This window comes from Acanthaster planci, linkage group LG04 (assembly GCF_054643075.1).
Source record: "Acanthaster planci isolate LZ-2023a linkage group LG04, COTS_SCS, whole genome shotgun sequence".
Lineage (NCBI taxonomy): Eukaryota > Metazoa > Echinodermata > Asteroidea > Valvatida > Acanthasteridae > Acanthaster > Acanthaster planci.
The window spans coordinates 23,478,771-23,495,106 of NC_141780.1; the positions used below are offsets into that span (position 1 = coordinate 23,478,771).

At 38.8% G+C, this 16,336-nt stretch overlaps 1 protein-coding gene across 4 annotated transcripts in view; it reads left to right on the top strand.

The window, feature by feature from the left end:
• Positions 1 to 1,082: 1,082 nt before the first annotated feature.
• The window catches only part of LOC110983007 (uncharacterized), a 55,497-nt gene continuing 40,243 nt past the window's right edge, over positions 1,083 to 16,336 (top strand). For 3 of the 4 annotated variants that reach the window (XR_015425000.1, XM_022241861.2, XM_087135633.1), the window contains exons 1-14: positions 1,083 to 1,298; positions 2,556 to 2,725; positions 3,842 to 4,240; positions 5,241 to 5,329; positions 5,692 to 5,861; positions 5,990 to 6,283; positions 7,368 to 7,608; positions 8,563 to 8,746; positions 9,549 to 9,757; positions 10,205 to 10,328; positions 11,153 to 11,310; positions 12,336 to 12,507; positions 12,971 to 13,100; positions 16,060 to 16,312. Coding sequence is in view for 3 of the 4 variants with exons in the window: in XM_022241861.2 (XP_022097553.2) it covers positions 2,576 to 2,725; positions 3,842 to 4,240; positions 5,241 to 5,329; positions 5,692 to 5,861; positions 5,990 to 6,283; positions 7,368 to 7,608; positions 8,563 to 8,746; positions 9,549 to 9,757; positions 10,205 to 10,328; positions 11,153 to 11,310; positions 12,336 to 12,507; positions 12,971 to 13,100; positions 16,060 to 16,312 (2,573 nt within the window). In the remaining variant the exon portion in view is untranslated. The remainder of the gene's footprint in view (positions 1,299 to 2,555; positions 2,726 to 3,841; positions 4,241 to 5,240; positions 5,330 to 5,691; positions 5,862 to 5,989; positions 6,284 to 7,367; positions 7,609 to 8,562; positions 8,747 to 9,548; positions 9,758 to 10,204; positions 10,329 to 11,152; positions 11,311 to 12,335; positions 12,508 to 12,970; positions 13,101 to 16,059; positions 16,313 to 16,336) is intronic. The other variant, XM_087135632.1, reaches the window with a different exon arrangement.

A 16,336-nucleotide genomic window follows, 5' to 3' on the forward strand; every position in this document is an offset into this window, starting at 1 on the left:
GCCCTATACCATTTTTTATAACACCTTAATACAATCTGAATAAGAAATTTGTTGAAAATTTTCCAGCACTTCAAAGTACATGTACATCTTAATGTTTGAGCCCAGTAGCGTTAGCTCTTTGGAATGAGCGTGACTCGCAACGCACACCAGTATGCATTTTGCACATAAGTTTTCTGCTTTCAGTATGCGAGTTTGCACACGATGTCGGTCGTCACGCGTTTAGTTCGTTGGTTGCTTAGTAAAGGGTAAAGCACTTTGCTTGCAACTTAACGGGTAAAGTTGTGACAATGATGTGACTGGCTCTCGGCCAATTAAGATGCGGACGGATGTCTGTGGTGAGGCCCGTAATAGCAATACCTCCAGAAATCCTCGTCATCTGATTGGTGGATGGTTAATCACACTTTTATTGAATTCATTCTATTCAACGGTACACATTGAATACAACTTCATTTCACTTGCTTCCCCCCCCCCATTTAATTTATTTCATGCCCATAAGAAAGAGGAAAATAATGTAGGGGCGGAATCAGTCTAACATTGCACGATGCAGACTCGAATCTGTGGACGAAAATGACTGTTTGTTTTCCTAAGAGAAGATAATAACGATGAGGATTGTATAAAACAAATTATGAATGTTTTACATTTATTGCAATGGTAAGAATAATTCCATGAGGTGAAATGTTCCATCGGAGGCGTATCATGTACTATTTAACCTCCAACCATTTGTGCCATCGACATTGTGTGGAACGCATACTGATGTGCGCGTTGTTAATATGAGCGAACGGCAGTTCAGTCACCGTGACGGTTCGCGTTTTTTTTAAACCCCCAGTGGATGGTCTAATATCAGTTCTCGACCAGCGATTGGGGTTTAGTTTTAGAACTTTGTTTTAGTAATTCTGCCTGATGGAAAGTAGACGTTGATAACCCAATTTAGCGGCATAATATAAAAACTTTGTTTTGGAACTTGAGTTCCGCGTGAGTGCGATCCGAGAGAGGAGCAACTAAACATCGGGACAATATTAATAAATTTGTTTAACGTTGCCGGGTGAGGATGACGTCAGTCCCTTGTCAGTGGCGAGCTGATGAACACTGTTAATATATTGCGTGACGGTGCAGTGGTAATATGGTCGCGGTACGCGGTACGTGTTTTACATGCGGCGAGCCCACCCGGCCAGGCTACCACTTACCAGTCTTTGTACGCGGGATAAGTATGGCTAGGCCCTAGTTTTACTCCCCTTATGCCTATATTTGCGGTCTCAACTTCACGTTCCTTTTTCCAAAAACGCTAATGATGGTCAACGGTAAGTAATCTATTTTGATCAGCTGGATAGTCAGAAGAATACTCAGACATAAGCGTAGGCTTCACTTGTTGAATCATGGAGGAATAAAACACAAGTAACTAGTTCCTAACGAGTAACTAACGAGTATTGAGTAACGTCAGGCCTTATCAGAGTAGGCAACTTAATTAGGCCTTTCTTATTGGGATGCACAAGTTGCTGCATGGTTGGTGTGATGTTTCTCCCGGGATGCTTTGCCAAACTTTATGACACAGGTACAGAACTTAGCCTAGCCCTAGAACAAAATAACGGTTCAACATTGAACAGAACTCTGTCGTGTGACAAGTGATGTTCGTGTGTAGCTGGAGCGCTCAATCCAGGCCAGGACAGTCCAAACCGTGGGGATTGTATAGGCCTACTTAGACTTTTTAGAGACCCCCCAGTTTAATCTTGTAAAACTGGTAAGTCCCCCCCCAAAAAAAGGCAACACTCTGTTTATTGTGCTGACCCTATTTTTTGGAAAATTTCGAATTGTCAATTGTGAGAAAATGTGACTTTCTTACTGATAAACTAACCGTGCAAATTTGAATCCATGTGTCATGTGTTAAAATACTCACAGTTTCTCCTCAAAATTTCCCTCAAAACTCAAAACCCTACCCTTTTTTTAACAACAATATCCTTACAGTTATTTAGCATGATCTCACAGTCATCTCCCAGGATGAATTCAAAAGTTAAAAAGTAGCTCTCCCTTCTATTATGGAACAGGGTCCCCAAATTTACAATCCCCAAATAGTAGCAGTGCAGTTTGGCTGGCCTCGACCTATACCACCTTTACTAGCTACAATGCAAGTATAATACATTGTAAATAGGATTCTATGTTTGCCTTTTTGTAACATAACATGATCATTTTCAAATGTTACAAAAGGACTCAGCTTCAAATGTGTTGATTCACATTTTTATAAATCTTCTGTATTTGAAAAATTTGCTTCAGCTGAAAATACAAACCCACTAGGTACCCATGAGTTACTTGGAAACAGATGCAGGCACATCCTGTAGACATGTACATACATGTACAGTAGATGTACATGTATATCATGTTACTACTATCCATACCTAAACTGCGTAACTGCTTCCACGGCCTTTTAATATTTACAGTGGGTATAAATAAATTATTTTGTATGTCATGATATAGCATTTACTGATGATCTAAATTTTAGCAGATCTAAATTTCATAAGTTTGCATTTACTGAACAAGTGCTACATTTTTTTTCACCTTCCCAGAAGTCCACTGAGATATTACCATGGGGACGAAAGAAGACTTTGAGGCCATTTTTGACCTTCTCGATCCTACATGCCGGGGTTTTGTGGATGCAAACCAACTGCAGGAGTTTCACAAAGCATTTCACTACACATCAATAAATGCTGATCAAATAGATGCTGCCATCAGTCAGGTATTCTTAAGGTTCTAGATAATGCTTCTAAGTTCATTATCTTCTTTTGCATCTTTCTACACACTATTTCCATGGGAAATGTGATGTGTTTGGTGCACCTTCCCTTACTTCTTTTCGCAAACAAGTTTACCATGCTCTCTTAGGTTGAATTCTATCGGTACATGTACATTTACATCCTTATGGTTTCCTTTCTTACCGTCTCACTATGCTTACTCCGTTCAGTCAGTTCCCAGTCTCAATGTATGTTTTTGTATTTTCTCGTGGGTTATACATGTAGTTGTTTTTGTAAACGTTGCTTTTCATATTAAGTGTGTGCTATTTCATTTTTGAATGCTTACAATCAAGTGTGTACTCTTGTTTTGATTGTTATTTAGTTCTTTTTTCCATTTTGTCTTTATCTACATATCTAATTTTTAGTCTGTCTGATTGTTGATTATATATGTACATATATATATTATTTAACTCTTGTTTTGTTTTGAATAATGTATCAATGCACAGATTTAGAATGTTATATATATTATGTTTATCCCATTCCTGTAACTGGCGATCCCTCTGCTGTTGGATGTGGTAAATAAATAAGTAAATGAATAAATAAATAAAAGAAAGTAATCTTTTCGACTGTGACAAGTTTGAAAAACAAAAACACTTTCTGAAACATACTGTAGCGTGGACTCATTGGTTCTTATCCCTCACGACTGCTTAACAGGAAGAGGGAGCAGACACAGGTTTTCCAACTAGAAAAACTGAATTTATTCACTACACAAACTCAGCGGACAACTTTCCGCACTGCTGTCAGAACAACAGCTGGGTACATGACACTCAAGCTCTAAAAAAAAAAAACACATGTCAAGCAATGTATAACATTGTATAACAATTCTTTAGGCCGCCTAGACATTTTGCCTAATTCCCTCCCGCGCCTCCCAAACCACAAGCATCCTAAAATAGAAGCCAATTTCCAGTGCGCACCCTGTACAAAAGAAACAGGTCAGGGCACTCCGCCGGCGGCCCTCAGCACCACCAGCGGTGTACGATAGATTAACATGGCAATAAAAACATGTGAATAGGCTAAACAAATGTCTGTTAAAATACCTACACATAAACTATGTTATTTCTTAGGTGTGCAGTGGAGGAAACAGGTGTCCAAAGTTCTGTTTCCTTGATGTTCTTTTGGAGCTGGAGAGACGCCGAACTGTGGAAGAGCGGGCATGGTGGGACTTCCAGGCCTTGGATAGTCGAGGCAACCACCGCATCACTCCTCGGGAAGCCTTGATCCTGATGAAAGCCACCCACCAGGAACACTTCACTACCCAGACCTGGCAGGCATTCCTAAAGTCTCGTGATGTATCTGCCAATGAAGATGTAACTTTTAACGAGATAAGGATGTGGCTCTGTAATCCTCCTTTACAAAGTGGGGAGGAATGGGAGATGGAAGATATCACTGCAGAGGGAGAGAAGCTGGACAGAGAAAAGAGAACATTGGATTATCAGGAGCATAAGGAGTTTTTGGTTTTACAGGTAATATTATCCAGTACACATAACCCTGTGATAAGTTGCATTAGTCCAGTAACTTTGTCAGGGACTTTCCTGGAGCTGGTAGCTCTCAGAGGTACATGTAATGATTACAGATTTCTTTGTAACAGGAATAATGAGTTGGCAACCAGAAGCAACATTACCTAAACTATTAGTAATCAAGCCATCTTAAATACAGTCGACTCTCGGTAATACGAGCTCGGGTAAGACAAGACTCTGGTTTAGACGAGCATATTTACCAGTCCTGACTGAATTGTGCACATTCCTGTGAGGGAAAAAATGTGTAATACAAGCTCGGATGTTACAAAATTTCGGTTAAGAGGAGCATTTCTTGCACACCAGCTGAGTGCAAATCTATTGTTTTCTGTCTACTTATCACAAGCTTTTTTGAAGGCAACTTGTCAATCAGCCAGTCCATTCAATTTTGAAAGGCACTTCCGTAATTTATGTGTATACAGTAGAACAGCACTGCGGTTTTCCCTCACTGAATCAAGCCATTTGTGTCCAGTGCTGCAAGAGAGACGAACAATGGACGTTTGCAGTTCCCGTACCCACCCAAAAGTGCTACAATATTTAGGATAGTGGTGAACAAAAGAAATCTTTTGTTTGATTTCCCCACCCCTTAAAAAATTCCCTAAGACCAAAGTCCCCACAGGAAACTAATAAAAATTGTGTTCTGTAACCAAACACCTGGCCCTAAAAACTGCCCTTCTGCTGTACACACCACCAATAGCTAGTTTCCTCACATTTTTATGTGCAACAAGGGCAGTTCTGGTGTTGGGTACCATAATACAAGCTAATTAGTAAGTCCCAAGGGCCTTGTGTTAACGAGAGTCGACTGTACAGTGTTATTGAGAAATCTTAAACACCATTTTCTGTCAAAATCTTGTGTGAAGTTGCCCAGATAAGCATTTTTGAAGCATACCCAGACTTTTTAATTGTAAAAGTTGTTTGGGGGATTGTTTTTAACAATTCTTATCAACAGGAGGATGAGTTGTCACAGACTGTGGACGCACAAGATAGACAGTACTATCAAAATAAATTCCGTAGCAAGGCAAAGCGCAAGCTCAACCGGTGAGTGTTTCATCATAAGTAAGCCTTTTTATACTTAACTTGAGTGCTATTTTTGCGTAGTTTGACTTGCTTTTATTCAACCTGGAGTTTTGTTTTATCTAACGATCTGTTTTATTTTGACGACTTTGCTTTTTTGACCATTTTTCAGTTATAGTTGTGTCTTTTATAAATTTAAACTTTTTCTGGTTGGCATTGTAGAGTTTTTCAAATTATGAATTTAAAAAATTACTCAAAAGTACTAAGAAACAAATTTTGGAGGTAGAATAGGTCTCAGAAAAATACATAGCTCATGTATTAGATATTTCCGTGTTAGGGGAGGTGATGAGATGTTTCAAGATTTTTTTCTGCTTGATTTGTCCCAGTTGGGTAAATCTTGGTGTGGAGGCACTGATCTTTGATGATGGCAAGGACTATGAGGTTGACTACAGGATGCGGAATCGTGTTACTGTCCAGGATCTGTTAGAGGCACTGGAACAAAAATATGATATCCTTAGAGAGAAGCTGCTTTGGGAAGCTGTTAAAAAACATATTGGTAAGAAGTTAGGATCTTTTACTGTAAACTTTAGTTTTAGAAAATGATAATACTGATTGAAATCAATAAAAGCTCATTGTTTTGTTGGAATATGTTTTTGATGCTACCCTTTTTTCAAATTTATCTAGGGGATCCTATTTGGTCCTCCATGTCAGAGGGAGAGCAGCAGGAACAAGTCCTCCGTGTCCAGATGAAAGAGCATCAATTGCGACGAAGCAGTGACCTAGATCAGATCTCACGCCTGGTCATCTCTTACCAGCATTATGACTCTAGGCTGGAAGCTATGATAGGATGCCTGCGCAGTGAGTTTGAACGTCAGTCCATGGACCATCAAAGCAAAGTTGCTGTACTGCTGAATGAGGGAAAGACAGAGGATCAGATTTACGAGATATTTGCTAATGAGTATGCTCAGAGAGTGCAAGGTATTAATCAACATTTCTTCCACTTCTGTTACTGTACCTGTAACTACTATATTTTTTACTGTAGCTACCATATTAGCCACTGAGCTATTGTAACTATCATGGCAGCTAATTGTAGTTACTATACCTCATAAATATTCATGAGCAAATTGGAGCACGTCATTGGCCAATTCCACCTTGCATCAGGGAAGTAGAATGATACGCGACTAGGTGACGTCATAGTGGTGAGTATCCACCTCACTGCTGTGCGGTAGTTTTTTCTGGTAGCATCAAAAAATCCCTCTTGAACCTGCTGCTTATATATGTAGTCTGTGTCATGTAGTCTTTACGGAACCAGTCTGGAGTTGCATCCTAATAACTATTACAGTAAAGACCCCAAACGTATGTCAGCACCAGACTGTTGAAGTCCTGTTTCAATGCACATCTACACTCCACTATCATTACATGGAAATTTAGCAGCTAAGAAAAAACAGTGGCGTGAGATTTCTGTTTGAATTATTTATGAAGTGTAGTAAAACAAATACAGCATGGTTTATTTTGGGAAAATAGTGGGAATTACTGGTCCCGAGGTGTAAGTCAGTTTCACGGAGGGAGGGAGTCAAACTGACGTACACCTCGGGACAAGTGATTCCCACTACTTCCCCTCAAACCATGCTGTGTTTGTATACTACCGTATTGGTTACTCTAGCTTCTATTTTGGCTTCGGCAGTTTTTATGCCCCCCAATGCTGTAGCCGCCATGTTGGTTACTACTCTTACCATACTAGCCACTGAGCTGCCATGCTCCTACATACAGCAGAGACCATGTTGGCTGCTGTATAGCCTCCATTTGGGGTATTGGAGCTACCTTTTCAGATAAATATAGCTACCATATTGGTCTCTGTAGCTACCTGGTAGGCCTCTGTAGTTTTCAAGCCCCCATGCTGTAAAAACTACTGTGTTGGCTTCAGTAACTTCCATGTTTATGTACCATGTTGTCACAGGTGGTGTTTACTTGTTCTACCTCAAGGCTACTGCACCTCAGATTAAACCTCTGAAACCTTTGACATACCAAGCTTTAGAGCAAAGCAATTTCACTTTTTTGTTAGGAGTAACAACATGTGGGCAGCTCCTTATTGATCTTCACAAGCGCTACATGAAAGAGCGTGAGTTTCTTCTGTCTGTACTCAAGATGGGGAACCGTAGGGCATTGACCTCTGCTGAGATGATTACTGAGTATGCATCCCTTGCTGCACAGCAGCTGATTGCCTCCTACGAGGGCGAGTCATTTGAGTATTCTTCAATGGCAACGGGACTTGCTGAACGCCCACAGCAGTACATGTGCCCAGGGTGAGTTATTGTAAAGCATCTTTACAGAGTTGCAGAACTTAATAAAAGTCATTGAAAAAGTGCTGTTCTGAAGCATAGTTGCAAATGGTCTACTTACGCTAAGTGCTGCTTGTAAATTTTAAATGTTGCTACTCTGTAACGACACTGGGGTTTCCCTCATGTTAAGAAACTTCCATAGTCATTGGAATTTGCGCTCACCTTTGATCCAAGTTTTTGATGGCAGATGCCATAGAGTCCACGTAGAGCCACGTTGGAGGGAAAAGTGGCCTAGCTAACACATAGGATTTATCTTCTATATTTTCTATTGTGGTTTTTGTGTGTGAAAGTGTGTTAAATGTTGTTGAAAATGTTTTGTGAGACTGATGTAAATTAGGTGCACATAACTTGCTGATTTTGCAACAGGTGGAAGTGTGTAACTTGTCTTGCAGTTGTACATGTATCTTGCTTTTTGGACAGCATTTTGTTATTTATTGGATTATGAACATACATGTAGCAGGAAATTTCGCATGGTCTGAGGACGGAAAAAAATTTTACAAAATAAAACTCTAAAGTTCTGTTTTCCCCATACAATTAACTCATCTAGGGTCAGAGGATAAAAAAGTTATTTCAGATAATTCTTTTCTAAACACTAAAAACAGTCAGGAAAAACATGTTAATTTTTTCATGATTTTTCTGTTGAAAATGCATTATTGGAAGTCTGTGGGTTTGTTCTCCCTCTGCAATTAGCCAACTTACCACCACCATTCTCAGGAACAAACTTTAACCCACCTGGGGCTTCAGTAAATTTATCTGCTTATTGCCAAATTAGTTCTTGTTTGGGGTTGGAATAGATGATAATGATCAGACATATTGGCATTGAAGCAGCTTAAGAACAAATCAAGACAGTTTTGAAAATTTTTTGCTTATGACATATATAAAGAGCTTAAGATGGTGAATGAAATTATGCTCTCTTAGATTTGACAGCGATCGAGATTTAAATGAGCTGCTTGCTTTGGAGAGACTGCATCGGATGAAAGGACGCAGACCTCCCAAAGTGATTGATGATGATGGCCATCTGATAGGCAAGAATCGAGGCATTGTAGCCTGGCAGGTGGAGGTAGTCAGACAACTCTTGAAGAAACACAGCCATGAATGCGAGGTACAGACCGAGAAATAATAATTTGGATTGTCTCATCACTTACCGTGTTTTGGTTGGCAGATGGTGTGTAAGGAATATGAGTTATTGTGGTTATGTGTGCATGAAGACCTTGTATCTACATGTATGGATACAAATGCTTCTTTACGTGTAAGGGTATTAGTAATTTTCGATCAGTGATGCATTTGCTACATTTATCTTGACCTTACTTTGCTTGCCTGTCATGATTAGGTCACACAGTGTCACCAATAGTTTTCACACAGAGCCTACCAAAATGTCATACATGTACTTCAAAATGATACAAAATGGTACATGTATAAAGTAAGTTATGTTTGCAAGTGTACATCTACATGTAAGTGAGGCTTGAAAATTCTTCAAAGCAACTGCTGCTTTAAAGCATTCTGCTGATAATGGTCATCATTAAGTTTCACTTTTCTATACAGTCGTGCATTACCATTTCCTCCGTTATCTTTGAGCAAACTTGAGACTCAAAGATCTATTTTAGGCTTTAAAAATTATTGATAACTTACTGACACCTTTCATGTTAACCTGTCCTGTATGCCTGATATCTGAGGCATAAATATCAAAGTCCGCTTATAGACATTTCTGAATAATCTGCCAAGAGTTAATGATGTGCAGATAATTCAAAGAGAGCTTAAAGAAGGCTGCTGTGATTACAACTTCCTTATTTAATCTTTTATGACGTATTGATTTCCCCTTCAGTCTGAATCCCAAGATTATGATTGTATTCATAATTATTTGGTATACATGTATTTAAGTGTGTTGATTTTTGATTGGTCTTTAGGTTATGATCTATCTCCTGCAAGGCAAAGAAAGTGCCACTTGGCTCTCTGTTGCCCGACGGAAGAGCCAGGAACATCGTGAAGACAGATTAAAAGCGTTGCGACTACAGCGTTCCAACTGGCGTCAAGGCTCCAAAGAGCACTTGGTCTCTAAAAGGACTGTACATCTCAAGATATTGTTAGAAGGCACAGGTCTCTATCATGAAAACAGGTACACTGTGAATTGGAACCCCAAATCACACGTTGTCACTCCAGTTATCTTCCGGCTCTTCCAGTGGTTTTCATTTCTAACATGTGCCATGATCTTGCTAAAGACAGGAGCAGTCCAGAGTGCTTAAACAGTGTTTGAAGTAGACAAAAATCTTGTGAAAAAGTCTGATTGTTGATGAGCAATAATGGAGGTGGACATGTGACTGAACCATTATGTGCACCTTTATACTTAAGTTAATCCATTCCTATCAATTTGAATGGGAATTACAGAGTAAGTAATTGTTGCACTTGCATGCAGTATTTTTAGACCTAGAAGTTTGTGTGATGTTGAAATGTACATCTTTTGTTATGTGATATGAGAGTTGTATTTGAATTGGTCTTTATCTCACCAATCATCAACATAGTTGTCAGTTGTCTTGATATTCAGGTCTATTCTTTCTATATGCAGACGTACTGAGATTCGTGGAGGGCACAACTTCACTGATAATCAAGTCTCTGCCTGTGTGCTAGCTGACTTGCAGCAAAAACAAGCACAAGAGGTAGAGAAGGTTGTGGTAGAGATGCAGACAATGGTGAGATAAATGCTGTGGACCTCCAAGCAATTTAATCTGTCCCTTTTTTCAAAGCTGATTTTAGTGTAGACAACATCTGTCCAATTTCTGCAGGCGGATCAATGCACAAATTGATTGTTAAAAATAATATGTATGTAACTGGTTATAATACAGTAAAATTTTGATAACTCAAAGGTGGTTAAGTCTAAACTCATTTTATCTCAAAGACTTACGTGTACTTTATTCCCACCAAAAGAATAGGCTTTTATGCACCAAAATACCTTTGTAATTTTAAATGCCCACACTGCGACATCTGCTCATCCTGATGTTTATCTGAAGCCATTCCAAAAAAATAGCCATCAAACAATCTCAACAAGTATGGAAAAAAAAAACAGGAGACTTTAATAATGAGTCTCCACTGTCAAGAGCACTTCGCTTTGTGATCGACTAGTCATAATCCACCTTTTTACCTGAAAGATGTTTTTGTCATAAAAAGTGGGGGGGGGATTATCAAATGAGTGACTTGCACAAGTTTTGTTTGTGCTAAAACAAATCCTTACAAAGTATTTTCATGCATCATGAAGCTGTCACATGTTGTTTCAATTATGCACTTTTGAATATATATCCAGCAAGAAATGAGACTGAAGGGTACCCCCAACATGTCCAATTGTTACACACACTATACAATATTGTTACCAAACACATCCCCCCTCAGTGTTTGAAAAGAATTCCTCAAATTCCAGTGAAACAATGACGAACACAAAGCAGGGGGGTCCTGTCTGTCTCATATCTTGCTTCATGTGATTAAATATACTAACTCTTTAGTCTACATTTTTCTTTGTAAGACTGCTGACATTCTGAAGGAATTATGGAGGCGTGAACACCGTTCAAGGACTGAGGAATGGTTGGACAATGTATCAGCTGTCATTTTATCAACAATTGAACTCACTGAAGAAGACAAAGAATTGGTAGAAGCACTGGAGGCAAAATATGATGTTTTGAGGTTTGTGGATAGTCACTTTATGATTTTGAAATCGTGCAAAGTTGATTCCCTATTTGCTGCAAGCAGACATGAGAGAGGCCGTTTTTTATCTGGAAATGACTGTCTTTTGGTCAGAACTAAATGTGTGCTAGCACAGGTTCCTGCACATTTGGCTTGGAACAGTTGAGTTGGTATGATCAATTTCTGTTTGAATGTATGGTCTTTGCTTTTGCACCAGGTGTGTGCGCAAACCACATTTGAAAATTGCTCTCCTGCCAGCTTCCTTTTTTGCCATTGAAGGTATACTTTAATTCAGGGCAAAGAGCGAATTGCTTGAGATTGCCCATTGTACTTAAGAAAATTTGCGTTGCCTGTAATCTATTAACCACTTGCTGCCGGGGAACCCCATTTCGAGCACCATGGTCTTATATGTGGAGCCGGGGGGCTTGGAATGGGACAAAAGAGCTGGTCCATGTAACTAAAGACCGTACTTGGAACAAAAGACCTGCTGCTGGGAATTGACATCATTTTTCGGCTTGCATTTTTCGAAGGTAATCCGTCACTCTTTTTAAACAGTATACCACTGTTTTGGGCATAGTGCATTGATGAGTGACACAGCACTGCTGCATGCTAATTCAGCCATGTTTGAAAAGACACCACTCGCATTCACTGGAGAAAAAGGAAATTATGCAACACCTCACAATTCTGGGCTCTCTTTACAGGGCGGCAGGCCTGGCTGAAATATTCAGGAGCCAATGAAGGTTACCTGTCAGCTTTGAGTAGCTACCAAACAGTCATTTGTGTGGGTGTAAACGTCCATTAAATGAAATGATGAATTTTTGGAGAATTTTGAAAACTGAAAATCTTGAAAATCTCCTGTATGTGTACACTGCATTTAAAAAGCACCCAGCAGCAAGTGGTTAAGTACGTGGTTTAAGTACTCTTCAAGGTACTGGAGCCAATTGGCCTCAGCTAAAAAAATCCTGACTGCTGCTGATCTACTCAAGCACATGTTGATTACAACTAATTTTAATCGGTTTGAACAGGGAGAAAATACTGACAGACCAACTGATGAGAGAGTTTGGAGAGTCTCAGTGGTTGATGATGTCTGAGCAGGAGCGTCAGCGACTCCTGATTAAGAAGAAGATGGAAGAGCGGCAGCTTAGACGAGAAGGCAAAATGGATGAGCTGGCACGTCTCATCAGTGGTGCTGATAAGGTTCGTTCATTCATTTTTCATTTACGTTGTCTTACAAAATTATGCTATGAAGATATAGTAAGTTTACTTTCAGCTTGTGAATTTTCTTGTGACAAAGTGTAACGTAATTCTTCATTGTCTATTTTAACCATCCAGTTTTGTATTTGTAATTTATTTCACCATCCTTATTTTACATTAGTAGTCTGTTTGCAACCCCAGTTTGGTTCCTAAACCAGCCGATTGCATTCTGCCATTCGACCCCCCCAAGCCACCTGTTTACATTGTTTATGGTATACCCAAGTCAAACTATTGACTTTTAATAATATTTTACAACTGGGCAATTTGTCATAAGCACTTGCAGTTTCGGGGACGTGACTTGGATTTCCCCTTCATTAAGCAAATGATTTTACAAATGTACAGGCTTTACATATTAATTTGAAAATTTCAGGTTTTTCTATAAAGTCATTTGAAATTTTCATACCAGGATAGTAAACATCTCCAGAAACTGATGGGAAAAAACCGTGAAGAATATGAGAAACAACTAGCTGCACGTCTTGCTCGTAGGGAGCGTCGTCGGGCCATGGGGCTGGACTCAGATGAATCAGATGAGTCAGGTTAGTGAGATGCTTTGTTTGTATCTAATATAACATTTTGCTTTTTGTGGTTTTTTTAATTTCCTCTTGTAGCACTCTTTGGACAACACAAACTGTGATGAAAATGGTAGCTTGGCCCTAGACGGTACCACTTTGATTTTATTGCCCGTGCATGTATTGACACTGTTGTGCTAAGAGAAGGAATTTGAATTGACAGAGGACGCAATTTACAGGATGATGAGTCCTGTATCTGTAGTGAGCAGTGAGCCACTCAAAATACAGTTTGTTGATGTGCAGTGTCTCTGCTTGTCTGTTCACTTTACCACTAGGAATAGACCAAATGCGCCCGCTAAGTCACATGACCTATAGTGGATATTAATTACATGCATCATCAAACAGGGAGTCCACCAAAACTAAAGTGTTTCACAAGTATCATTTACCTAAAATAAAGCTGACAGTAGGTACCCCACTCAGATTACTGATGTGCTAGGTACAGTACTATAAATTGGCTTTATTGTTTGTAAACAACACTCTAACACATGTTGCTTTGGGGTTGATACCTACTTTAGGTCATGTGATCTACATGTAACTGGTGCAATCGGTTTATAGGCCTATTTCTCCCTCTGACTGGAAAATGAAATGTGAATGCTGACCAAGAAACTGAACATGATCAGTAGTCATGATGAAAATGATGTAGCAGTCAATATGAACATCTGCAGTGCACAATTACAATGAGTGCCCGTTGTTGCACCATATTTCTTTTGTTAGATCTTCCTAGTGAGTGTATCTCAAAGACATCTTACAACACTACACAGCATTTTAAATGAAAATTTTGGACTTCAGAATTGGTATGCCATTTGGTTTTGGTAGAATGATGTCACAAACTAACACGAATTATGCTCAAACTTAGGTATCGATTTGATCCCCAGGAATACTGGGAGAGAATTACAGAGATGTGTTGGCCCAAACACTATTATGCTTTTATGAAGAGAAGAAGGGGAAAGCAATAAAAAAGGCACAAAGGTCCTGGAACCTAGACTAAAAATGGCAGAAAAACTGACATAGATAGAAATGGGAAGTAACCAGTTTTGTTCGGCGTTTGAAACGGAGAAGTTTTGCATTCCAATCAAGACTCTGATAATGCTGTTTCAAATAAATCAAAGTTTCTAACATTTGATCTCCAACCAAATATTCAATAGCAATTTGCTGGGCTGGTTTGAATATTTGAGAAAAAATATAGTTAACTCTTCTTATTACCAAATTCACAGGACCCATTAAAAAGGTCCATTCCACCATAATTTGGTGTACGCAGTGCAGTGGATTCCGATGCTTAAATCTCATTTTTTACATGCACCGACATGAATGTGCATGATGCCAAAATATAATATAATATTTATGTTTAATTAATCAAATCCGGTGTAAACACTTTGAAATAATAAACTTCAATGTATGTACATTTGAGACGAATAAAGGAAATAAAAGCATCATTTTGATCTGCATGGTCAAATGAATCCCCCCATTAGTAATCTTTCTTGTACAAATTGTTTCATTTCTATTTTACTGTCTGTCTAGCATTTAATTTTTGATTAGTTGAACAACCATGATTGATTGATTTTTGAGTTTATCACCCCCATGAGATGTTGCTGAAGGAGTACGATGTTATAAAGGTTCATTGTGATTGGATAGTTGTGTCTTCAAAATGTAGATGTATTGAGTGCATGTAGATGTGAGTGCACAAGCTCATTGGTGGGAAGGCAGGCATGTGTGTTTTTTTTACTAATAATTCTTTTTGATATGAATAATTCAGTGATTGGTTTATCCGTTCCTGTTGGGTTCCTACTGTAAAGATCATTTATTGTTCTGATATTATTTTGACCTTGGGGCTGGAGTAGATCTACCTTTTCTTTCCTAGAAACTAACTAAAAGAGGTTGAAAAGAGCTAACTTACCAGGTATGTGGGGTGTGTTCTTGTATCGGAGGAAGCGAATGAATTTTATTGTGGTGCAGGGGTCGTGATATTGGGTTCTTTCAGATTACTGCCTTTCTTTTAACCCTTTTCTAATTTTTTGATCTCTTTATTATATGGGAACTGGTATGAAGAAGTCAGCTGTCTTGCCCCTTTTGTTGCAGGGAATTACGCTGATCTCAGTGTTGAAGGATTGTCTATAGAAAAAAACAGCAAAATGAGTTATTGGTCTTAAGGGTGCAGTTTTTAACGGCCATGAGAACTGTGCCTGCTCGCGTAATTTAAAATTACAAATTTATTTTGTTTCTAAATGTTATAGGCCTGTCATGAACCTTGCCACATGAAAATAATTGATTTGCGGGTACATTGAGTGAAATGGTTCATCACCGATAGTGTGTGAACATTTATTATCATATTAATACTTTACCCAAAGCACTCGCAACTGAATTTCAAGTTATCTCATTATTGGAAACATTGTGAAAAAAATCGAAATCTGTCTGGTGATAAAAGTGAGTCACATGCATAATATATCAAAAGCCACTATTTACAGTAGTAAACCAGCAAGTCAATTCCTGCAAAAACTTTATCAATGTATCTGTGATAATCTTTGTACCACGAATACACATGAAGAATAATATCAACCAGTGCTTTGTAATACCAGTTATTGCTCTGCAAAACATTTACAAGCTTTTCCTGCAACTTTTAGCTAGTACTGTATGCAGTTTAAACTGGTGCATAAAAAGATGATCAGTGAGTTTTAAATATTTGAACATTATAAGTCGAATGCAGTTTTAAATATTCGAATACTGAATTATTAAAAAATGAAAAGGACACTAGACACTGAAGGTATCGCGGTTTTGAAGCTCAGTTTTCAAGTGGCTATGTTGAGAAAGATGTCATTTTTTTAATCATCCAGGTTTAACAGTGATTAAAACAATGATTAAATTTTTGATTAAATGTATCTTTATTATTATATCTATGTTAACAACTTGTATTTTTGCTTTGTGTACGTAGATTCAGAGGAAGCAGGTACTACTGCTGGCCATAATTTATTACTGGACCTTCAGTCTCGTTATAATGAAGACATGGATGCCTTGATGGCTTTGCTGCGACGTCAACAGGGCAACGAAATGAGTGAAAGGGAGAGACAGGCATTACTACTCCGATTGAGGAGGGAGAAGAGACGGGCAGCCATGGAGGATAACTTTGATGAGGCAGCACTTCTCCTTGGCTTGGCTGAGAGGAACAAACTCAATATGGAAGAAAGGTTAGTACTGAAGTACAACCTGCA